We start from the raw sequence: 26,227 nt of genomic DNA, 5'->3' as shown, positions 1-26,227 counted from the left end.
ACACAAAAGCTGCTGGACAGCACTGAAGTCAGTAGAAGGAAAAAAGTTTTTCCTCATCGCATTTACAAAAGGGATGAGATAGGAAGGTTGCGTCAGCAGAAGAAGGCCAAACAGTCATAGTTGTCTGTGCAATGAATCCTGCCAGTTTCTTCATACCACCAGCTATAATCTTTCCATGAAAGAGGATGAAGGCTGAACACTTCAAAGATACACCCCAAGGAACTCTCCCCATGATTTCATACAATGGTTTCATAAACTCTGTTCTCTTCATCAACAGCCTGAACTATTTCAGTGACTATGCCAAGCCAACTAAAGACAGCCCAGACCTCTCGATACTCAACAATCACATGTCACATTGCAGTCTTCAAGCTGTTCTCCATTGTTGAGATCATCGCATAACTTTGGATCATCACATAACTTTGGACCACCGAAACTTGCTTGCACAGCTGAAGTTGACAAATGAACATGTAACCACCCAGGGAGTACAGTTATGCTGAGTGGTATCTGTCTCGTATTTCTGAACGTGTGTGAACGACTTACCACTTTGCAGTAGGCAAAACATTCTTTCTGTGCAAAAGGTGCACATCCATTTAGCCCTGATATGTTTGGAGAAGGAGTTTCTATTATCTAACATAAATGCTCGACCCCAGGAAGATCTAATCCAGAATTCCGTAGAAACAGAATAACTTCCACTTCAAGAGGCAGATTTCGCAAAGCAAATACAATGGTGACCCAGGTAGGAAGTGATAACACAGCAGAAATGGCAGTGTCTCCAGCAGTAATCTTGCCTTTACCGAAAGCTAAACAAACAATAAAGACGAGACGACAAGCCAGGCGATCGGAGGTCGTAAATCCTCTCCACATAAAATTGTACTTTGGAGAGAAAGCATGCACTGTCTCATAGACCTAATGTGGGGAGATATTCCGTGTCATAAAGAACATTGTTTCAAGGGAGGCAGACCGTTCCAGAAGTAATAGGCCTACTACGCCTGAAGTGACAGCAGACAAGTCCGTTATTTCCTGTCCAGGATTTGATGAGCAGTATGAGGAACCAATTCTAGAGGAATGAATCCAGTGCGTTACTTGTGAGAGATTGTGGCACGAACAGTGCTCTACATTTGGGTTGGTATTGTTTTCATTAGTAACATTTGCTAAATCCGTACTCTTTGGTCATGTTTTGTGTTCTGTACTCTTAAGCACAGGTGAACGAAAAAGTGCGAATTTCACGGTTTTTGTATTTTTGAGAATTTCAGTAAAAGCCTTACCTCTGTGCATCTGTTGTTTTCTGAACATGTAGATATGAGTTTGTTTTCCTATTGATAATAACCCAAATATTTAAGGTTATTCCTTAACTGCACACTCTTAGGTATTGTTCCCCTACAATTGTCTAATATTCTAAAATTGTGTTTACTTGTTTGTTTGTACAGTTTAAAAATTTGGTATGCAATTTCATGTGGGAATTAAAGAATCATGGCACCTTCTTATGCCTGGTAATCACTTTCGATGCCCAACATATTTGCTCGTACAGCTACTAACTAGTATTTCTTGTGATGCTGCTGACAGAGGGTTGTATGCATGAAACATGCTTGCTGTAGTGAAAAAAAAATAACATTGCATTTGTGAAAACTTATTGATTCATTCGTGACTATAATGATCTTCATAATTAATTGCTGAAGGAGCTCGATAATGTAAACGCAACCCTTGGGTCCCACCTGTAGATGCCAGCGGTGTCGTTACTTAGAAACGATAATCGAGAGTTATTTCAAAGAGTAGTTCGTAACATCAACAGACTACAATATCTCTGTAAACAGAGTTTCAATAAACAGAAAATTATGGCGTATAGTGTGGTGTTAGGTGCATAGTCATCTTGTTGCGGAGACATTGTGATATATTCGAGCAATACTTGTGCGCCTCTGATTAATTTGGGAGGAGAGTAGAGGTACATGTAACGATATCAATAGGGTAAGATTACAGATTTGAAATTTATGCACAGAAGGTCATTCCAATTTACTGTCACGTTTATTAAATTCTGTAAATAATGCCATGTCTCTGTTGCGTACCTGTTATTTGTGAGGAATTAATTCTTGTATTTAGTTATACAATTTTTTTTCCAGTTACGACCTTACAATTTCATTGCATAATATGAAGACACATCAGTTCCTTTGTTTTCGCCCTATGCGATCCTATGTCCAGAACTATTTTGGTTACATCAAATTTCTTCTAGTCATATTAACGCTACAGTTACCTATTTGTATCATTATCGTAGGAGCGTAAACGACCAGCTCGTTAGTTAATAACGGGGAAGTTTGGTACTGGGTCTGGCTTCGCCTTGTTAGCGTTGCAGATCGGGGGAGTAACGAAAAATATTAAAAGCAGAAATTATTCGAAAGTTACTTATAAAAGATTTAACTTTGTAGTACATGTAGCCCGAAGTTCTGTTGTCATCCAATGCCAATTAACGACCTGCGTAAGATGTTGCAAACTAGCGTTTAAAAAAAGATCATACTAATTTGTCTCGGTTGTTCACAATTTCTGTTCTTTGTCACATTAGGTTTCATGATGTAACAAAATGTAATTAAGATAAAGCTGCTAAGTAGTTGTAAACGCATTGTAATGTGTCACATAATTTCTAAAGAGCAAGAACACTATAGTAATGGATGGCAGCTAGTCACATAGTTATTTTATGTAGTATCACAATTTCTTCTTCCTGAGTATTAATAAACTAGTGGACCATCATAGTTATGTATCATGAGGAGTTACTGTGAATGTGTGTTGTTCACTTATGACATAATTAAATAATGCTGTTGCAAATATTGTTCTTGAAATGATCAGTGTTGAAATGAAGTAAGTTGTCACATCTCAATGTAAACAGACCTCACAGTCAGCCATAATGTAGATGTAAGTTTAAATAGGATAACAGAGCAAGTAGTGTGATAAAAAGTTGTTAAAAGCTGCAGTCATTCTTATAGGATAACTTGGGTTAATTGTCAGCCTCACCATATAAGTTTTTTCAGAAAAACTCAAGCTTTTTCATGCAGTTATAAGTATTTTGATCCAGTTAGTTTCCTGTATGATTGCAGCAGTGTTAGTTTAGAAAATGCAACATTGGGGTTTTGTTTCATCAAGTCTAATTTAATATTCCATTATATCAATGTATCAGTGTTAACTAAATTTCCTACAGAGTTACATCCTAAGTCAGACATTCTTAAAACAAGAAATAAAATTTCCATGTATCTGTGTCAGAGGAGGAAATTTTGAATAAAGTGCCAGAAATTTTTTCTATGCTTTGGGGCGATTTTAAGATGTCATCTTGTGGGTGATCCTACAAGGTAAACTTATTGCAAGCAAAATGTCAGATTAGTTGTGAATATACAAGATGTGTAAATCTGTTATTAGCAACTACAGAAGTGAATGAAATTTCCAGTATAAGCATGAAAAGTTATGCAAATTATGGACTAAGGGGACTTGTTATTCTCTTATCCCACACGACTAGAAGGTTTCAGTTCTGGAGGGAAATCAGTTATTCCTAAAGATGAAGTGGAATTAGTGAACTCACTGAAATATGTGGCCAAATGGACCTTTATATTAACAAAACTGAAAGACACTTTAAAAATGTATGTAACAGAGTACAACCTCCATACTCCTTTTGTCATTAACAAACTAGGATAGTAGTTCCAAAACCTAAAGAACCCCATAATGTAACCGTGAAGAAAGTAGAGGTCTTACAGCAGACTATAAGAGACTCAAATGATGTGTACATGATTTACAGCCTTGTATAATTGGGTGATATAGAAGATGATCCAAATTTTTGATAAGATCTGTTTCTGCCTAGTTCCATCGAAAAGAAAAACAATTCTAATAAATAGGGCTTTTAAAGTATTAGGAGAGGGTAGGTATTGGTGACCATTGAAAGAATGTATTGGAGTTCCAAAGTCCTTCTTGGTTTTTGGGCCAATCAAGACAGTCAATTCACCTCTTTCATGTTAAATCCATTGATCATCTGCAACTACTCCATGGCAGTCTCTAAGTATTGCAAAGAGCTTTCTAAAGTTTAGAAACATTCAAGTTTCATTTCTGACGTATTGTTTGTCACAAAGTTTTACATTATTCAGTGTTTGTTCTTTCATAATTGTTTAATAAATATCCCAATATCATATTTTGGCCATATACATTTTGTGTTAAAATTGTCTGAGTTGGTATTAACAATATTCCACTAAATAATGCAGGAAGCAGCTCTCTAAAATTACCCTTGAATGTCTGTGATTTGCCACATTCCATGGGATAATTTCCAAACACATTTTTATTTAGTGTTTTGTGTGAGATTTTCTCCAGCAGATATCACACAAAGTATATTAAAAACACAAAGATACAGTTGCACTCAATCTGATGCCACCAACTATGGAAGCTACCCAACCAATTAGAAGCAGCTCTAACAGCAAGAAACCAGGCAACGGCCAGGAAAGCAGTGTGGTGACCACATACACTCCATACCACATCTGATGGTGCCATTGGCTTAACACTGTGACATGCTTGTGTTGCTATATGCCTCTTGCATAGTCATATGTGATGGATTGCTTGCTTTTATTGCACATTAACTTCTTGACTAAGCATGATGATTGCCATGTTAACAATATCGTAAATTGTGAAGGAAGTATATTGATTTTTCGCTAACAGATTTGTAGTTTGTGATTATTAGTGCAAATAATATTATACTGTGTAGTTATAATCTGGAGCCTGAAGTAATAGTTCAGTTGCAGATGAGAGTTGACTTGGCATGTAGTATATTATTCTTATATTCTGAGACTTTTTTCATGGCATACATTAAAATGTTTAAAATCTCATTAATTTGCAGCCTATGAAGTTCAGGACATGGCGGGTGACTTATCACTACCAGACAGCCTAGAAAAGTTGGAGATTGACATTAAAAGGTACACACTATTCTGTAAATTTCTTGTTACATCCATGTCTGCAAGAAAATTGTGTATTTCGCCTCCTTGTTCCATGTCAGAGTTTGTGTTGAATTTAATATACAAGTTGCCCCATATTTTGTATCAGAGCTAACATTTTATATTTCACACAGTAATAGATACATCTTACATCTAGATAACTTCATAGTCCTATTAGTTTGTGACACAAATGTTACAGGAGAGCTATTTTGGAATTTGGTTGTGGTGACAGACTTATCTGTGGTGTAGCCCAGGATTTAGGTTAGGCTGGGATGTGATTTGGTTGAGAGCTTGTGAAGGTGAAATAAAGATTATAACAACATACAAATTTCTTATGTAGCCTGATGTCTGTGTTTGCACATATGTAACATACTTTTCATTGCAAAAACAAAAATTGCAAGAAAATTTCAGAAAATTTAAATTATACAATGGAGAAGTCTGTAATGAGTATTTTGGTGCCTCTTATCACCCATAAACTACATAAGTGTTAAAATGTTTTTCACATTTGTAGTTCATATTAGGGCAATTGCCTACTGAGTGGTGTACTGATTTCCATCTTACTATCTGATTCTGTTCAGATCATCTACACAGATACCTATGCATATTATGTGTAGTCAGACATTCTTAGTTTGAGATGTGTATTGCTTGTTTTTCCAGGAGCCCCTAAAGTCAATGCTGATGAATTTTTTGTAAAGAATGTGCAAAACTTTTTATCATTTTTGAGTTGATGTCTTTCATTGAACAACGAACCTACATACCTGAGAGGTTGTTCACTACTTACATAGTTCACATAGTATAAAGTATAAGAGTTTCAAGATTTTTTATGTAGACTTTACTGCACCAGGGGCCCTCTGTCATCAAGAAACTTCATTGTAAGGAAATACAGAGTTCAGGTGTTATTTCATAAAGTAAATCTCATAAAAATTTCTGTTTTTGTTCTGTTTCTCTGTGGCATGTGTAAAATTTGTCTTTCAGGAGTGGATGACTCTTGACATAAATGGAGGCAAAGTTTATTCCAGAGAATTGTCCCTCAGTATTTAGACAGTTTTGAACCTTTATCTGAAAAGGCCACCCGTTCTGCAGTTCATTCAAGATTCATTTTAAAAACCCGGTTTTTATGCATAATATATCTTAGTTTTGTTTTAGTGAGTTTACAGATGTGCAAAAAAATTATGTATTATTCCCTCCAGAAATTCCCATTGTTTTTACACAAAAATTATGTAAAGATAGTTGTGCAGAATTTCATTATTGACAAAATGCATGGTTTTTGTTGTAGGCATTGCACTGTTTCGTAATTATAAAGGACATTAAACACCATAGGAAAGTCCATTTTTACACAGCTTATTTGAAAAATTGAGTACCTCATTTTGAGCTAACATGTTAACTCAGCACAAGTTCATTGTAAGCAAGGGTTGTTACCTATCTTGGTGCTCTTTTTGAGCATCTTCTTTGTTGGTTCAGGACGGATTTGTCACTGCCATTCTGAAGAAAATGGAACACCTCTCTCCCCAAGCCACAAGGGGACCCAACCTAATATCCAGGCAAGTGCAACCACAGGTGGGGCACATTTCTGAGAGAACCCAAGTCTTACTGCGAGCTGCTTAGCCAACATTCCCAAACCTCAGTTGGATTGTCTAACAACTCACGACCTGGAATTGTGTGCACAAAACATCCATTTAGCTTTGTTGTAACAGATTGTTTTACAATACTTTCTTGTATGAATGTGTGTGTGTGTATTTCTTGCAACAGTCTTTTTGTTGACATGTCTGAAACTCAGTATTCGCCTTTGCTGTGAGTGGCATTCTATCCTTTTCATAATATAGCTGTTGATTTGATGGATTTCTTCTATGTAACTGTAGGTTTCTCTTACAATTCAAAATTTTACAAAACAATAGTACTTAATTGCAGTGGTAAATGAGGTACTGTAATTTGGAAATATGGAACAAGCTTACATCCAGTTAGGACAACTTTATTTTGAATCTTGCTTTCATACACTTGTGTTAGTGAACTACTGATGTAAAAGTACAGCTTTCTCACAGATAGAAGAAATGGCTAATGGTACAGAGGAGCAGGAGTGTGTTAATGCACAAATGGACTGTCTATTATGAAAGGCACTCTTTGTTTGAAAAGCTCCATGGCTATTCATTTAAATTTCCATGAACATATCTTTAGTAACGTTGAGATAGATTTGTGCTCTCGCTTGCTTTGTGCTTCATTCATAAGATCTCGCTGCACTGTCATTCACATGCGTGGTGTTATCAGATAGTAGTCTGATGATAGTCATAGGCGGAGCTCCAAGTGCTGCAGCTTAAAAAGATGTGCAGATCAGTCACAATTGCAGACGGTAAGATGATGCAAGTTTGGCACCCTCTGATGGTGTGTGTAGGGCCACCTAGTGGTATTTGGTGAGCCTTCTGTAGCAGTGACTTCCAGTGGCAGATTTAAATGTTTCTTCTGCCGAGATGAGAGCAGTGTGCACCATGGCAGAATGCAGTCAGTGAAGTAACTGTCGATGCCACGCCATTTGCTCCTGAAAGCAAAATTTTACAGATTCCATCAAGTAACTAATAGATCAAACAACCTACAGCAGAGCCTCTGATGACAGTTACTTCAGGAAATAACTGAATGTGAACAGGGTTGCCACAGGTTCTGGAAATAGGGAATTTCAAATGTGTTGGGAAAATTTGGAAAAAAGAAACACTAGAAAACTATCGTTTTTGTCTCAGTAGATGAAATGGTTTGTTTACTGAGATGTCATACATAGTCACTGGTTATGTGTAGCTGCGCACATGTGCTGCTTCCCTGCTCCCTCGTTACTACTGCTTCTCCCCTTCCTACCACTCCCCTCAGTTTGCATCAGTGTTGCCACCACTTTTTGACGCTGGCCTAGCAGCCGCTGACGAGAGGCAGGGAGGCATGGGGATTGGTTTGTTTGGATCTGATTCTCAGAGGCTGTAGACGCAGCGGCCGGAGAGGGCAGTTGTATGTATTTGAGTTGTGTGTGAGTGATTGTGTGAATGTGCATGTGCTCTCAAATTCTGACAAGGGCTATGGCCGAAAATTTAGTTGTGAGAGTGTGATTCTTTTCTATGTGCATGTCTGCTGCTCAGCAATCATCTTTACGGTGAGTTGCTACCTATCCTTATTATTATTGATTGTCAGAGTATTTGTACAAGTTACCTGTTGCATGGATTGATCACTACAATCCCATTTCACCAACATGCTGTCTCTGACTCCTGAATAGCTGGTTACACAATTGGATTTCTGTGACAGGTCCAAACCGTAGGCCATTTCTGCAGGTTTCTAATGGATGGGGTCTGCTAATTTGGGGCCCTTTGTTTCCCACTAATGTAAAGGTCCTGCCCATCAGATTTAGACTCGCTGAACTGCCCACAGGCTGGGTCTGTCTGTATGTAGCCTAATGCAGTGGATTTTTGCAATTTATCCATGGACCAAGGGCTGCAGTGCTCCTCAGCAGGCTAGAGGCCACGGGCGATGGATTTCGGAAACTGTGACAGTTCACTGCAAATACATTGTGCACTGCGGCATTTTATAGACATTTTATGTATTCTAGTACATTTTGGAACTATGAAAGTAGTTTATATATTAGAAAGTATGGGCGATAAGAAGAAGAAAATTGTGGCAGTCGCTGGCAGTTTGTACACTATGTAGTCAAATATTTCTTGAAAGCAAGCTTACATTATCTGTAAGATAATATATATAACTCAGTGGGTAATAACTGACAACAATGAATGTCGCAGAACCAACATTTTATTGGCAGTCAACTATATTGTTGGTTTACACCTTATACATTTCTTTCAAGAGGCCTATTTCTTTCTGAGGTTATTTGTGAAATCAGTGAAGGTATTTTCCCTCCAGGGGGGTCCACAACTCTTTTGTGGATACGTGCATAGCGACCACGGGACCCTGAGCTAATGTGGCCCTCCTTCCTTTATGGGCTGCATACCTTCCTTTTCCACATCATTCCCCATCCCCCATCTTCGCCCCCCCCCCCCCCTTGCAAGTCTTTGTCCTTCTCTTTTCCTTACCTCTTCTCTTTCCCCTTTTCTCCGCTGCGGCGTTTGAGACCTCTCTTCTTTCCTTTCCCTTTCTTTGTTTTGCCCTTTATGTTTTTTCCTCCCTGTGCGTGTCTGAAGGCCGACCCACGCATTTCCATGCATAGCCGGTGAGGGGTAACGTGTAATTCCCCGCCCCAGGTAGACAGGTAGGACATGTACGTACCCCCTGGTAATGGCCAGGCCCAGGGAGGGGTGATTACCCGAGCTGATACCTTCCAAAAGTGCCGATTGGTCGCTCCATCCGTTTCTCGGGAGGTGTGACCTGAGGTGTGAACAATCACCTAAGGCGCGAGTGCCCTCAGAGAGGGCCCCCACAAGGGAGGAGTGCCATCGGAGGCGACGGTAATCATGGAGGATACTTCCGCAATGGTTTCCTCATCTTCTACTATGTCTGCTCACAAGCGTAAGTTCAATGAGTCTCAGCCACAGACAGTTCTTCCATTGTTGCCACAGTTCCTTGTTGTCTCTCGGTCTGACGAAGGTCACGACTTCTCTACGGTCAACCCTTTCATTATTCAGAAAGGTGTCAACGCAATTGCAGGTCCTGTAAAGTCTTGTTCCAGATTACGAAATGGCACCTTGTTGTTAGAAAGTCAGTGCCCTCCAGGCACAAAAATTGCTACGTACATCATTGCTCCACACCTTCCCTGTCCGGGTGGAAGCGCACCGCACTTTAAATTCCTCATGTGGGGTCGTTTATACACGCTCCCTCGACATATTGTCTGACGAGGAAATTCAACACTACCTGTCTGACCAGGACGTAACGGCTGTTCGAGTCATGAAAAGGGTTGACACGAACATCGTTCCAACCCATACTGTCTTCCAGACATTTGATAGAATTCAACTCCCATCGAACATAAAAGCGGGCTATGAGATAATTTCTGTTCGCCCTTACATCCCAAACCCTACGCGTTGCTATCGGTGTCTGCGGTTCAATCATACCAGCCAGTCCTGTTCCAATCCGGCCAAATGTGTTACGTGTGGCAAGGATGTCCATGAGGGTGCTTGTCCACCTCCATCCCCTCGTTGCGCCAACTGTATGGGTGACCATGCTGCTTCCTCTAGGTATTGCCCCATTTTTAAAGACGAAAAGCTCATTCACGAAATCAGAGTGAAGGAAAAGGTGTCAACCTTTGCTACTCGCAAATTATTTGCCAGTTGAAAACCCACTGTGGCTCAGGCAGGTAAATACAGCACTGTCCTTGCCTCTCCTCGGCCAACAAAGGAGGCGGCTACGCAGACTTGTGATCTCACCTTTAATGCCACGGTCTTCAGATCGGCCAGCGCAAAGATCGCCCGTTCAACCACCCCACTTTTACCTTCTCACTCTATGGCTCACCCTTCATCGGGTTCTGCTAAATCTCGAGCCCAAGTCAGACACCCGGACTTCCAAAAAAGGGCCTACTCGTGAAGATTTTTACGTACCCCAACTTCACAACCATCGGTTCCTCCTTCATCGAAACATCCTGTTTCCAAGAAGGCTCATAAGAAACCCAGTTCCTCTCCTTCTCCACCACGGCGTGTCTCATCTACAGCACCAACTGGCGGTAGCTGCCCTCGGCCGTCTTCTGTGTCGCCGAGGCGCACTGCTGGCGGCCGATTAACCGGCCGATCGCTGGTGGCAGGGGCTGCTCCTGAACAACCTATGGATCAGGATCTTCTGCCTTCGGCTGAATACCGTTCCACGCTGTTGGTCGCAAGCTCTGAGCAGTCGTTGAGTTGAGGGCAACCTTGGTCACATTCTTCCATTTTCTGTCCACCCTATGTCCATTATCCATTGGAATATCCGCGGCATTCGAGCCAATCGGGATGAATTGTCGATCCTCTTGCAATCCTACTCGCCGGTCATCTTCTGTCTTCAGAAAACAAAGCTGCGTCCCCACGACCGCTTTGTTTTCCCCCATTTTCAGTGAGTCCGATTTGATCTCCCTTCTGTTGAAGGAACTCCAGCATATGGAGGACTCATGATTCTTCTCCATGGTACTCTCCATTATCACCCAATCCCCTTAAGGGGACAGAGTCGTGAGGGAACTCCCATACGGAATCAATGCTAAAACGAGCAAACGTCAAGTACACTTTCTGAAGTAACTAATGGAGATAAAGACCTGAAACTTTTTACTGTGTATTCTCAAATCGCATAAAAATGGTTAGTGTATTTTATATATTTCATGAGTAATCATTTTTTTGTTCTGTAAGACAAAATATTAAAACTTTTCTAAACACCTTGGAGCTTGTAAATCTTCTTTTTATCACTACTGGTCTGTTTTTTTATCTAATTAATCATCGTTGTATTAACAAGAGATACTGTAAGTCTGATGTGTGTAGCAGTCATAGTCTTTGAGAAGTGTACCAGAAGGTCAAAAAATGTAGTTTGGAGAAAAATGGTATTAAAGTTTTACATGCAAGAAAGTAATGTACAATGTCATACAGACACACTTTTGAAACATTCCAGGGCTATACTGTGGCTCAGCTTCCTGATCTTTATCTTCTTTTCTTAGATCTTCTGGCTATCCTGGCCTCCTTGGTAGCATTTCCTGAGAAATATCAACATAAATGATACGGTCCATATCGATCTTTTTCAGTCCACTTTCAGTATTGATACCGTCCTTTGTTCCCAAGAGTCTTAATACATCAGTCGTCTTTGACACACCAGCATTGAAGCACATCCCTGCACCATGAACACAAAATGTTAGTGTTTCTTTTCTAACGAAAACAGTTTTTGGTAGCCTTGTCCAAATGACAGAATTCAAACTTTCATTTGGGTTTTGAGTGTTTCCATGGAGACACTTTTTCAAGAGCTCTTCTTGGCTAAGGTCTCTGAAAATGGGTTTCACAGCTAGCAGGATTTTTTCTGGAATTGAATGTTTGTGCTTATAGCTGGAAGATGTAGCTGGGTTGTTCAATTTGCACCAGCTGTCAAGTCCCCGTGGGCAAAGGTTATGTTGTGGTTCCTCATCTGTTGAAATTTTATGAAAGAATATAGCCCAGATGCCTCTCCTCATTGTTTCTACATTGTTGCAATTATTTCTAATGGCCATACCATAATAAGTCTGGATCCTGTCAATTTCAGCCTTTACCACCTAACTTTTTTCCTTACATATCTTTAGAAGTTGTGATCCCATTCTTTTCTGTACATGTCCTATACATTCCAGTTTATTAATTTTGACTCTAGGCCCATAAGGTTTATCTTCTACCACTTTCAGACAAGCCTTACTGTCTCCGTTCCCAAGATAGTCTGTATAGAGGATACCTCTTGACTGCACAGATCTTTTGAAAATGTTAGCAAAACCAGCCACTTCCATGCCTCCACTAGAACCATCATAGTCCTTTATGCACACATGTTGTATAGTGGGATTTTTGCTACAGATGTCACAGGACTTAGTAATAATTTCAATATCCAGAACCTTCCCAGTATCAAAAGAAGTTGCTGACACACTGCCATTTAGGGATGTATGCCCACGTTTCTGCGAACTGCCATCAAAACCAACAGAAATTTGCCTTGGGTCAGATTTCGTATCATTCAACTGAACTGCTTCTTTGGCTGCTTTCAACATTGTAGATTCACTTACCTCAGCTACAACTGCACCAATAGCCTTGTTGCAAACATCAAACTTTCTTGGAGGTGGAGGAATGTTCATCACTGCGCAAAGAACAGCACCTGCACTTCGCCCTTTTCCAATAGATCTAAATGCATACACTAAGCTTACACTGTTTTCATACAATCTGCTTCTTGTTACCTGGGATGACATAGTATTGGCAGTACAGCTACATTCCAAACATGTCAGAACTAAATTACAAACAGTTCTCTTGGTTTTCACCACATCTTCGTGCAAAGTAACGTTTCCACCACAGTTTTTAGAATTTGTGTGTTTTTCAATAAGTTCACGTAATAACCTCATGGAGATCAGAATGTTTGTGTCAGTAACAACAGAAACACTGTTCACACCACATATTGCATTGTCAAGCATTTGAGAGGCACTTGGAAAACCGGCAGCACCTAGAAGCTTCTTGCTTGAAGCAGACACTCGCACTGACTTCACTTTCAATATTTTTTTTTTCTGCCCTCTGTTCAAAACTAGCTTTTTCGCGGTTTATTTTTACATATTTATTTCCACGAAACTTAGGCTTATATCCAAACTTTCTTATTCTACCCATTGTATTATAACGTTTCACAAAATCACATTTACATTTGTATCACCAAAACATAAACAACTAGGATGAAGAAACTGACAAACGATAGTTGACAATGCATACAGGCTGGCAAACATCAGAATAACAATTCTCTCTTGCTAGCCAAATAGTGTTTATATCCGTGGAACATAAAAGATTGTTGTACTATAGTCAATGCTGACTACTGCAAGACACAGCAAAAATGGACATGGCGCAAGTTACCATGCTTCACGAACAAATTAATAACACCGAATCTAATAATCAGATTTGTATGAAACAAACGGCATTTTGTAGCCAAATAATTGGAGCATAGATTAAGACTAAAAAAAATTCGATTTTTTTGTCTGTTCGCGACTGTGTCCCCTTAAACACTTCCTTCCAAGCTGTCGCTGTCGGTCTTTCCCTTTCTGGATACATCTTCTCTCTTTGTACTGTATACATTCCATCGTCCACACCAATGGCACTCCCCCAGGGGGTCCACAACTCTTTGTGGATACGTGCGTAGCGAGCACGGGACCCCGAGCTAATGTGGCCCTCCTTCCTTTCCGGGCTGCATACCTTCCTTTTCTGTATCCTTCCCTCTCCCCCATCTTCGCCCCTCCTCCCCTCACCTCTGGCTCTTTCCTTCCCTTTCTCCCCCTCTGGGAGTATGGTTTGTGCCTATGTCCGGAGACGGAGCTCGTAAATGTACCGCATTCTTCGCCTTCTCTGCTTGTATTTCTTCATCCTTCCTTTGTCCTTCTCTTTTCCTTACCTCTTCTCTTTACCCTTTTCTCCGCTGCGGCATATGACACCTCTCCTCTTTCCTTTCCCTTTTCTTTGTTTTTCCCTTTCTCTTTCTTCCTCCCTGTGCATGTCTGAAGGCCGACCCACGCATTTTTGTGCGTAGCCAGTGACGGGGTAACGCCTAATTCCCCGCCCCGGGTAGACAGGTAGGACACACACGTATCCCCTGGTAACGACCAGGCCCAGGGAGGGGTGATAACGCGAGCTGCTACCTTCCGAAAGTGCCGGTTGGTCCCTCCGTCCGTTTGTCGGGAGGTATGACCTGAGGTGTGAACAATCACCTAAGGCAGGAGTGCCCTCAGAGAGGGCCCCCACAAGGGAGGAGCGCGCCATCGGAGACGCCGGTAATCATGGGGGATTCTTCCGTAATGGTTTCCTCACATTCCACTATGTCTGCTCACAAGCGTAAGTTCAATGAGTCTCAGCCACAGACAGTTCTTCCATCGTTGCCCCAGTTCCATGTTGTTTCTCGGTCTGATGAAGGTCACGACTTCTCCACGGTCAACCCTTTCATTATTCAGAAAGGTGTCGACGCAATTGCAGGTCCTGTAAAGTCTTGTTCCAGAATACGGAATGGCACCTTGTTGTTAGAAACAGTTAGTGCCCTCCAGGCACAAAATTTGTTGCGTACTTCACTGCTCCACACCTTCCCTGTCCGGGTTGAAGCGCACCGCACTTTAAATTCCTCGTGTGGAGTCGCTTATACACGCTCCCTCGATGGATTGTCTGACGAAGAAATTCAGCACTACCTCTCTGACCAGGGCGTAATGGCTGTTCATAGAGTTATGAAAAGGGTTGACACTAACATCATTCCAACCCGCACTGTCTTCTTGACATTTGACAAAGTTCAACTCCCATCCAAAATCAAAGCAGGCTATGAGATAATTTCCGTTCGCCCTTATGCCCCAAACCCTACGCGTTGCTATCGGTGTCAGTGGTTCAATCACACCAGCCAGTCCTGTTCCAATCCGGCCAAATGTGTTACGTGTGGCAAGGATGCCCATGAGGGTGCTTGTCCACCTCCATCCCCTCGCTGCATCAATTGTATGGGTGACCACGCTGCTTCCTCTCGAGATTGCCCCGTTTTTAAGATCGAAAAGCTCATCCAGGAAATCAGAGTGAAGGAAAAGGTGTCGACCTTTGCTGCTCGAAAATTATTCGTCAGTCGACAGCCCACTGTGCCTCAGACAGGAAAATACAGCGCTATCCTTGCTTCTCCTCGGCCCACAAAGGAGGCAGCCACGCAGACTTGTGATCTCGCCTTTAGTGACACGGTCGTCAGATCGGCCAGTGCAAAGAGCGCCCGTTCAACCTCCCCACTTTCACCTGCTCAATCTATGGCTCACCCTTCATCGGGTTCTGCTAAATCTCGAGCCCAAAAGTCAGACACCAAGACTTCGAAAAAAAAGCATACTCATGAAGATTTTTTACGTACCCCAACTTCACAACCATCGGTTTCTCCTTCATCTAAACATCATATTTCCAAGAAGGCTACAAAGAAACCCAGTTCATCTCCTTCTCCGCCAAGGTGTGTCCCATCTACAGCACCACCTGGCGGAAATCGCCCTCAGCCGTCTTCTGTGGCGCACTGCTGGCGGCCGATTAACCGGCCGATCACTGGTGGCAGGAGCTGCTCCTGAACAACCTATGGATCAGGATCTTCTGCCTTCGGCTGAATGCCATTCCACGCTGTCGGTCGCAAGCTCTGAGCAGTCGTTGAGTTGACAGCAACCTTGGTCACATTCCTCCATTTTCTGTTCACTCTATGTCCATTATCCACCGGAATATCCGCGGCATTCGAGCCAATCGGGATGAATTGTCGATCCTCTTACGATCCTACTCGCCGGTCATCTTCTGTCTTCAGGAAACAAAGCTGTGTCCCCATGACCGCTTTGTTCTCCCTCATTTTCAGTCCGTCCGATATGATCTCCCCTCTGTTGAAGGCACTCCAGCCCATGGAGGACTCATGATTCTTCTCCATGATACTCTCCATTATCACCCAATCCACTTAAACACTTCCTTCCAAGCTGTTGCCGTCCATCTTTCCCTTTCTGGATACACGTTCTCTCTTTGTACTGTATACATTCCATCGTCCACGCCAATGGCACGAGCTGATCTCCTTCATCTTCTTGGTCAGCTTCCACCCCCCTATTTGCTGGTTGGGTACTTCAATGCCCACCACCCGCTTTGGGGATCTCCACATCCTTGTCCACGTGGCTCACTATTGCTAGAAGTCTTCCACCAAGCAGATCTAGTTTGTCCCAACACTGGGGTCCCTACATTTTTGTCTGCCTCCATGACAAATTTATCTCATTTGGACCTCGCGGTCGGTACTGTTCCGCTAGCTCGGCGCTTTGAATGGTTCGCCCTTGGTGATACACACTCGAGTGACCACTTTCCATGTGTCCTTAGACTGCAGCCTCAACTGCCATATATACACCTGCGACGCTGGAAGTTTGCCCAAGCCGATTGGACACTTTTTTCGTCTCTAGCGACATTTGGTGACAGTCACTTTCCCAGAGTCGATGATGAGATCACACATATTACCGACGTTATTCTTACAGCTGCGGAATATTCAATACCACGCACCTCCGAATTGCCCCGGCGCCCCCCAGTTCCTTGGTGGAACGAGGCATGCCGTGACGCAATACGTGAGTGGCAACGTGCTCTTTGCGTTTTGAGACACCATCCTACTTTGGCCAACTGTATCCGCTATAAGCAGTTCCGTGCGCGATGCCGTCGTGTCATCCGCGATAGCAAGAAGGCAAGCTGGAAATTCTTTATTAGCTCATTTAACACCTTCACTCCCTCCTTGGAAGTTTGGAGTCGGATTCAATGATTATCTGGCGCACCTAGTTTCTCCCCGGTCTCTGGGCTCACTGTCACGCATGATAAATTAGTGGACCCCGTCGCAATTTCTAACTCATTGGGTCAACACTTTGCTGAGATTTCGAGCTCTTCAAATTACCCGCCAGCGTTTCTCCCGAAGAAACGCTTAGTGGAAGTGCAACCTCTTGCTTTCTCCTCTCAAAATCGCAAAAGCTATAATACAGTTTTCTCCATGCGGGAACTGCAACATGCTCTGTCTTCTTCTCGCTCCTCCGCCCCAGGACCGGATGGTATCCACATCCAAATGTTGCTGCATTTATCATACCATAGTCTGTGTTACCTCCTTCGCCTTTATAATCGAATTTGGACCAACAGTACTTCTCCCAGACGTTGGTGGGAAGCTACCGTCGTTCCTGTTCCGAAACCTGGAAAGGACAAACATCTCCTCTCTAGCTATCGCCCCATTTGTCTCATGAGTAGTGTATGTAAGGTTTTGGAACGTATGGTGAATTGCCGTTTAGCCTGGTGGCTGGAGTCCTGCAGTCTTTTAACACCTGCCCAATGCGGTTTCCGAAAGCATCGTTCTGCAGTTGACCATCTTGTTGCTCTCTCCACTTATGTCATGAACAAATTTCTCCGGAAACGCCAAAGAGTAGCAATATTTTTTGATCTGGAGAGAGCATACAATACCTGTTGGAGGACAGGCATTCTCCGCACACTGTTCTCTTGGGGCTTTCGAGGTCGGCTGCCCCTTTTTCTTCAGGAATTTATGGCAGAGCACACATTCAGAGTGCGGGTGAACACTTCTCTCTCCCATACTTTCTCCCAAGAAAACGGGATACCCCAGGGCTCCGTGCTAAGTGTTGTACTGTTTGCCATTGCCATATATCTAATTATGTATTGTCTCCTTCCGGACCTCGGGGGCCCTCTTTGTGGACGATTTTGCACTCTACTATAGCTCTAAGGACCAGCCATCTTGAACGATGTCTTCAAGGATGTCTCGATCGCCTCCACTCTTGGAGCATCGAAACCGGCTTCCGCTTTTCTCCCAGTAAGACCGTTTGTGTTAATTTTTGGTGTCGTATGGAGTTTCTTCCACCTTCCTTACATCTAGGACCTGTCAACCTTCCGTTTTCGGACGTCGCTAAATTCTTGGGTCTTAGGTTTGACAGAAAACTGTGCTGGTCCTTCCACGTTTCCTATCTTTTGGCTCATTGTCTGCGATCCCTCAACACCCTCCGTGTCCTGAATGGTACCTCCTGGGGAGCGGACCGAGTGGTCCTTCTCCCCCTCCATAGCGCCTTAGTGCACTTGAAATTGGACTATGGAAGCATAGTTTACTCCTCTGCTCGGCCGTCTATTCTTCGGCGTCTTGACTCTATCCACCACAGTGGATTACGTTTAGTGTCTGGAGCTTTTTACACCAGCCCTGTGGAAGGCCTTTATGCTGAGACTGCTGAACCTCCGCTGTCCAATCGGCGAGCTGTCCTTCTGAGTTGTTATGCTAGCCATCTGTCTTCCATGCCTGCTAATCCGGCCCATGACATTTTTTTCGACGCCTCCTGGGATTTAGGGTATGCAGGCTGCCCTTCCTCCCTACTACCACCGGGAGTCCGCTTCTGTCAACTGCTCCATTCTCTTTCCTTCCGCTTTCCTAAAACTTTCTTGACAACTTGGGGTACAGCGCCACCTTGGCTCCGCCTCCGGACCTGCCTGCTCCCTGACCTCTGTCAGTTTCCCAAGGATGGTACCCCTTCACCTGTTTATCATTGGGCATTTGCTGCTCTATGTGCACAAATGAAGGAAGCCACATTTATTTACACTGATGGCTCAAAAACATCGTTTGGTGTTGGGAGTGCCTATATTGTTAGCGACACCCCAAATCGAGTTCAGCTTCCGGACCAGTGTTCGGTTTATGCTGCGGAGCTTTACGCTGTTCTCCAGGCTGTCCAATACATCCATTGCCATCAGCAGATACAGAATATTATCTGTTCAGATTCTCTCAGCTCTCTCCTCAGTCTCAAAGCTCTCAACCCTGTCCACCCTCTGGTCCATCGGATTGAGGACTGCCCCCACTTGCTCCACTTGGAGGGGCGTCTGTGGCGTTCCTCTGGATCCCAGGACACATTGGTATCTGTGGGAATGAGGCGGCCGATATAGCGGCCAAAGCTGCAGTCTGTCTTCTTCATTTGCATGATTCCCTTCGCTGATCTACTGGGTGTTTTATGTCGTCATGTTGCTCTTTTATGGCACGCATATTGGTAGACACTTGCCAATAATAAATTGCGGCACGTGAAAGCTCTTCCCTGTGCTTGGACCTCTTCGTCCCGAACGCGTTGGGAGGAGGTAATTTTAACTAGACTCCGGATAGGGCACTGTCTTATTAGCCATCAACATCTTTTAAGTGGCGATCCTCCCCCACTCTGTCCCCACTGCTCTCAGCTGTGGACGGTAAGACACCTTTTACTTGAGTGTCCCTATTTTACTCCGTTACGCACCCGTCTACAGCTGTCGCCTGATATATCTTCCATTTTAGCAGATAACACGCGCTCAGCCGATCGTGTTCTCGAGTTTATTAGTACCAGTGAGATGACATCAGTCATTTGAAGCTCCTTTTGGGGACAACCAACCCCCTTATATAGTGGTTTTTTAAGCTTTCCTTCTGTTTTTAGTTTCTCCAATTTTTTGAGTTTTGCTCCAATTGCTGCTGGTTTCCAGTTTCGTTTTTTAGCTTTTCGTAAGTCACAGACCAGGCGCTAATGACCGTAGCAGTTCTGCGCCCTAAAACCATAACAAAAAAAAGGTGAAGGTATTTTAATCTGTCTTGCAACTCCAAGGAAGTGCATATTTTTGTCACCAAATTCGTTTTGTTGTATTGAAACAAAATGACTTCAGTGGTCTCAATGAAACACACATACCATTTTACTTGCGTTCTCCAGCTAAAAACAGTTCACTACGAAAGATGTTGATGCCAGTACTTAAGATTTTTGCTCACATTAGAGAATAGCATCTGCTTACAAGTTTCATTCAGATATTTTCACTTTTGGCTTTATTGTTTCTTGTAATCTAGCTGTGTAGACGGATTGTCAACTTAACATTTTTACGTAACCTTGAGATCTCAAAATTTGTTAGGGAAAAATGCTAAAACTTGTCTGGAAATTGGGGAAATATCAGGGAATGGCAATCAGGGAAGCTTGTGGCAACCATGGTGAACTTCAAACTCTTTCTCATTACAGTGAGATTTATAGAGTGAGTGCCCCTACTGCAGCGAAACTCGTAAAACTTGTGTACTTTATACTACCAAGAAAATTGAATTAGTGTATCAACTCTTGGGGACAAAGTTTAACTATTTGAAGAGATAAGCAACCTCAAAAATGACAGCTTTTGCATTCTCATCACAAAATCTCAACATCTTTGACATAGTGATGTCAAGCACTGCATATTGAGAGGTAAGAATCTGTGGAATTATTTGTAGTATGCAGAGGTATTTGACATCAAATATGAACAATCTGAGGGGGTAAGATTGGGATGATTTCTAAAAGTGGTTCGCTTGACTCGGAATGACCCATTAGCACATATAGTGGACTATGGATAGACTAAAGGATTAGTTGCAGCTTGTAGTACTATACCTCAGAGTATATTCTTAAAATAGTTACGAAAAAGCATTGTAATTTTGAAACAGTGATATGAATAAAGGCAGTCAAATACTATACAGTGTTAACAAGATGAACTGTCTGCAAAACTTGGGATTCTAAAGGACTTGTGTAATTCTGAAACACCCTTTGGCGATTTTAAGTGTTTGTTGACTGACAGTCAGTGTGTCACAAATTATTTGCTGAGAGTCTGTTTTAGGGAACAGAATGAATTGCTCCAGGTTTTGTTGCTCATTCACAGCTGCCTGTGGCCTATTCACATACCCGTAGTGTATTCCTTATTAACCATGGATTCTCAGGCTGCCAAGCCCACTTTCCATTGTGCAGTTTGTGATTTACTCATCCCAGAAGTATTTCTACATATCTCATTTAGAAATAGGTGTATTTTTGAACACTATTTTGCTGGTCAACAGTTATTTCTGGCCTCTTTCTTACAATTAGTTCTTTGTCAAATTTGTTGATGGCTTCTTTCAAATTAACCAGTTGTTCTGTGAATAATCTTTTCAGTCTTGGTCCATTATTATTTAGGTCTGTTTATATTACGTTGCAATAATTGCAGTTTGGATTCATCATAAACTGAAAATTGTATCAGTGATCTTGGTGCAGCATGGAACAGTGACAGAGAATAGTGAGACACAAAAGTAACAATGAGCTTGCAAAGGATTGCTGGAAAAACACAGTCTCACACATTGTTGATATGGTTGTAAATTAACTGTTTTGTTATTTATGTGTAGATGGAAAGTCACAGAATTCTTCACCAGTGTATGCAGAACATGTCGTGTAGATGGTTTCTCTCTCTCTCTCTCTCTCTCTCTCTCTCTCTCTCTCTCTCTCTCTCTCTCTCCCCTCCCCCTCCCCCTCTCTCCATCCAGTTTAAACTAGTACATCAATCAGAATTGGGAAACAGTTTCTACAGCAAAATTACAGGGGTCATTCGAAGATAAATGGAACTTTAATTTAGTTCACTTAGTGATATGAGCAGCATTGTGTGCTGCGTAATTGCTTATGGGATGATGACTGGCGTAGCCATATGCATGGCCAATACATGCAAGTCTGCCATTTCAGTTTTGCTAGGAGTTAACGTGGTGTACCATTCTGTTGTGCATCACTTTTTTTTTTTTAAACAATGAAGGTGTGAAATAGTGACAGTTTGAGGAGACTCCACATAATATTTGGAGTACAACTAAATTGTACGCTTGGGTCTAGAGGTTTTGACACAATTGTGATAAAGTGGGAAGTCAGTTACAAACAGTGCTCGGTAACCAGTGTCAGTGAAAATAATGGTCAAGCTTTGTGTTAGCTTATGGTAGGTGATCATCACATTACTGTTGTTGAGTTCACACCACAGTTGAGGACAAGCGATGGAAGTGTCCATACAATTTATCAGACATGTGAAAAAATATTGGCTAGGTGGGTTTTATGTTTTCTTACAGATAACAGAATGTGCAGAAAGACATCTGTCAAAAACTAAAGAGGCTTCTCTGAGCAGTATTGTGATCTGCAACTAAACAGCATTCCATCACTATACTTCATAGAACAAGATGTCATGTGCAAAATGGAGGAAAGTTGGAGATCGGGTAGTGATCAAGAAGAAGACTAGATTGTCACCAAGAAAAGTTTTGCTAACTATATTTTGGGACTGACTCCCTGCATGGGCAAAAGACTGTGAATGCGGTTTATTTCAGCAAGCTGCTGGATGATGCCTTACTGCTTTCCACTACCAACAATGCTGGTGACACTAATGTTGTGGTCTTCCTTAAAGACAAGACACTTTTGAAAAAACTCATTGTGCTCAACTGATGATCTTCTGAACACCAACCTTACAGGTCAACTTGTTCCCTTGTAACAGTCACTTGTATGGTCCACTGACAAAGGGATTAGGATGGGAGTGGTCTGAAGACGTGCTGCATCCAAACAGTATGTGCGCAATTTACTAGTGTGGCAGTTAATTTCTAGATTTCATGAAGGAATCGGAAAGCTTCCTGAAGGAATCGGAAAGCTTCCTGTCCAGTGAAGAAAATGTATTTCTGTCATCTGAAGCTATATAGAAAAGAAGGTCCTTAAATCACCAATAAAGCTATGTTACGATATTCTGTTATATATTTGTGGAACCCTCACACCAGCCACTAAAAAGACTTTTGACAGTGTTGATCATAGTCTTATTTGCTATTGTTGCGGAATGTTTCAAGTGAAATCTTGTACTTCAGTGATATTCAGAACCATACCAGTGTGAAGAACTTTTTAATTTTTGATGTTGTGGTCCTGTTTTTGTTCTATCAGGCAATTGAACAGTTCGTATCCCACATAAATGTCAGTGGCAAACATTCGGCATATCAAGAAGTTCATTGAGAGAGCAAAGTAGGACAGATTTGAGCTTGCAGTGAAAGTGCTGTAAAGTTACCCAGTGATCCACTACTGCTAGCTAAACTCTTAACATAAGTGTCATCCGACTTAGAACTGTGTGCACAGTAATTTCAACCCAGTAGTCTTTAGTTCTGTTTTCACACACTACCATCATTGGTTTTCACAACTGTAGTGGGTAGTGAAACATAAACTTACATGGCTGGAAATGTCACATTTACTAATTTATTCTGTTCTGTTATGCCATGGTCAACAGATTTCTTGTTGAAACCCAATGTTTCAGGTCCAGCTGTGGATGACATCTTCAAGAGGGGTTGTAGCTTTTCAGAAGTTTGATGCACACCCTGGGTTGCTTCTGTCAGAACTAAAATTAAATTTCCCCATGCTCGGGGCAGAAGCATGACATGATATTTTGAAAACACTATCGCATTTGGATACTGTCAGTTGATGTCATCCATTGTTGCTCTAATCCCATGCGAGAATTCAGATACCATTTAATTTATCACCTCTCCCCTTGTTAGAAGTTATTGGCGTGCTTTGTAATCTTTCTGGCCTCTCTGTACAGTCTTTCATAGTATTGTTCAAGGCTGCCAGTACTAATTGGCTGCAAAGCATGTTCCATAACAGTTGGTCTGTCTCCCCTTCTACAGTTGCCCTTGTGTTCTTGTGGACGTCTTTTGACCATTCTTTTAGTAATATCAACATGCACACCTCAGCTACACAATATCCTGTAAATTCCTGCATTTTTCAATAGTTTGCTAGCATCCTTAGTTGACTTTAGGGGGGTTTCTGCATCTTTTGGGAAGGTTTGTAGATTATACTAATATTCCACTTCAACAACAACCAAATGGAGAAAAAACTGGAAATTTTTCAGACCCTTGTACATCACTATGATCTTCTTTCGTGGCTGTCTTAATTTTCTATTTGTTTCTGTGGATGAATACCATTTGCTAGGCATTTAATTGTGAATTGCTGAGTAATCATATAGATGCGGATATTTAGTATTCAGCAATACATGAGTGAGATATTCCAATACCGCATTGAGCAGTGTCTAAATGCCAGATTATCAGCTGTGGCCCTATCTGTCAACAATAAATTATGTAGTGGTTACTGGGATGAACTTGGCAATTATCATATTATTCTATGAGGAAGCATATGTTGACAGTGCCTAGTTGACAGAAGAAGAAATTAGACTATCTACCATTTATACACTACCTGCGCTTTTATCAGTTTAGCTGAATGTTTAGTATCTGGTAATGAGAGATCTGTGCTTGCCAAGAGGAGAAAATTTGCCATTACCCTGAGAGTTGTGCCATCAGAGGAAATTACAGCCAGTGTGGGAGCAGTTGTAATAGTTAAAGAAATTTAGTTTGTTGGGTGAGTGATGAAAATGAGGTGCCTCCAAAGTGTACAGTCTTTCTGCCTTACTTAAGCAGCATTCCTGGAAGGACTGGTTGTATTCTGTGGAAACATGAAGTGAAAGGTATTTCATGGAAATGTGATGTGAAACTTGTTTCACAGCCACTGTCTAAGGTTACTGCCATTTTAGGATCTGTAGAGGATTATCTTGGTTTGCTTAAGGCAAGCAACCGGTGTATGCATTTCAGTTGTGGCCTGTCATCAAACCATCGAGGCCATGGTGGATGTATGTATTGTGTGTAAGCATCACAGAAACTTATAACAGCAGAGCAAATCTGCTATTGCAGAATATTACCTTCTTACCTTGGCAAGAGTCTTCGTGTGGAATATAACACTACAGGGAATCTGCCATGCACTTCAAACTCCCTGGTCAAAAAAAGGAACAGATTTACTGCTACCTCACCTGTTGGAAGTGTGTGTGTGTGTGTGTGTGTGTGTGTGTGTGTGTGTGTGTGTGTGTGTGTGTGTGTGTGTGTGTGCATATACCCAGTATATCGAAGTTTGCAATTCCTTTGCACAGCATTCTCTTGTTGCTTTGAAAATAATATGGTTTGATGGTTTGCACTTGTTGAAGTATCATTGGCATGTGCCAGAAATGTTCAGAGGGTGAATTTCTGTTAGTTGTTCAAACATTTTATGCACATAGAAAGAAAGTCAGGTATCACATTTATTGTGCTGGTGCATTCCTATCTGTATGTGCAGATCGAATGATTGCAAACCATATATTTGTGCTGTATAGATCCTTTGGTAGAACAATATTAGTGATTTACACTGTTGCATTTCTCTCTGTCTAATAACTTTTTGCAATTGCAGTACTGTTGAAGCAGGTAACATGAGGTTCTCAATTAGTTGTTTGTGAGAAAGTTCTTTTAAACAGAATTTATGCACACTCTTTGTTCTTTGCATTCACAAAACAGTTTTCATTTTCAGGGTCACAGAGAGGAATTCTCTCTCTACATCAAATCCATTCAGTCAAAAGACTGTTATTACTGTTGATGAAAGAGCTTTGCTGAAATCTCTTAATCTTTCTGGAGAGAAGTGTGTAAGTACCTCATGTAAGTGTAATACACAAAAACATAAATCTCATAAAAATGGAAAGCTGGAAGGAAATCTGAGATCATCTACGTTTAAGCGAAACATTGTTCGCAAGAGCAGATTGAATTTCTTGACTGGATCATCTGTATGCAAACGAAAAAACCGACATAATAGTATCCTGAGAGATCCAATTTTACACTTACCAAGTTTTTCACCTTTGAAACCAGCAAGGTTTTCTGTGATGGAAGTGAGGCTCAGAAATGTCACCCAGTTCAGAGTTACTGAATTAATTATAAGCCCAGAAATATCAGGTGTAGTACCATTTGGAAATAATGTCACTCCCAGTGATTTCAAATCTCTGTTCCTAAAATGTGAAAACTCCAATGAAGAAACAAAGGACTATGATACAGTGAACTTTCAGAATCTTCAGGCTGGCACTTCATTATTGACAATAACAGATGATGATGATGAAAGCAAAAGCACTAAAACAACTTCAAAATCCTCACCAAATCGTGGCACTCAAGGACAAACTTGTTCACAGCAAGCTCTCATGTCGACTCCAACAAATTGTGATGATGTAACTATTGATGAACTGGCAAGTTATTTTGATGTTTTTGTGCATATCCCAAAGAAGATGTCTCACATGGCTGAAATGATGTATATTTAAGTGTCCAGGTTTAAGAAATGTTTATTTTATAGCTGCTTTAATTTATCTACTGTTGCCTTTTTGCCTCCCTTTCATTCAGTGATAAATTTTTGTACCCTTTGTGAAAAATAATTTGTTGTTTAAGAAATTCTTTAAACTGTCTCAGGTATGATGAGAGATTATTGTGCATTAAATATTGTGATGCTAGCATTCATTAGTCATATAGGAGTAATGTCTGTTAAACTTGGCTGTAATGTGAGACAGGGAAAAATAAATTGTATGATATGTTTTGCTGTTACTTTT

At 41.6% G+C, this 26,227-nt stretch overlaps 1 protein-coding gene across 2 annotated transcripts; it reads left to right on the top strand.

Annotated features, from left to right (window-relative positions):
- Window positions 1–1,784: 1,784 nt before the first annotated feature.
- LOC126175329 (uncharacterized) lies at window positions 1,785–26,227 on the top strand. Of its 2 annotated transcripts, none has more exons than XM_049922045.1 (3): window positions 1,785–1,939; window positions 4,853–4,928; window positions 25,174–26,227. In XM_049922045.1, the coding sequence occupies exons 2-3, from the start codon at window positions 4,870–4,872 to the stop codon at window positions 25,943–25,945; spliced, it is 831 nt and encodes a 276-aa protein (XP_049778002.1). In that variant the 5' UTR covers window positions 1,785–1,939; window positions 4,853–4,869; the 3' UTR covers window positions 25,946–26,227. The 2 variants fall into 2 exon arrangements, with proteins under 2 accessions (XP_049778002.1, XP_049778001.1); XM_049922044.1 differs by having other exon boundaries at window positions 1,799–1,962.

Source organism: Schistocerca cancellata, chromosome 3, assembly GCF_023864275.1.
Source record: "Schistocerca cancellata isolate TAMUIC-IGC-003103 chromosome 3, iqSchCanc2.1, whole genome shotgun sequence".
Taxonomy (NCBI): Eukaryota; Metazoa; Arthropoda; class Insecta; order Orthoptera; family Acrididae; genus Schistocerca; species Schistocerca cancellata.
Note: the sequence above shows the minus strand (reverse complement) of the source record. Positions and strands in the feature narration are given on the sequence as shown.

Bases quoted from the DNA above. Each gene is read 5' to 3' on its own strand.
- LOC126175329 (XM_049922045.1), top strand. From the start codon at position 4,870: ATGGCGGGTGACTTATCACTACCAGACAGCCTAGAAAAGTTGGAGATT. The intron at 4,929-25,173 runs GTACACACTATT...TTTCATTTTCAG, and splicing joins TTGGAGATTGACATTAAAAG to GGTCACAGAGAGGAATTCTC.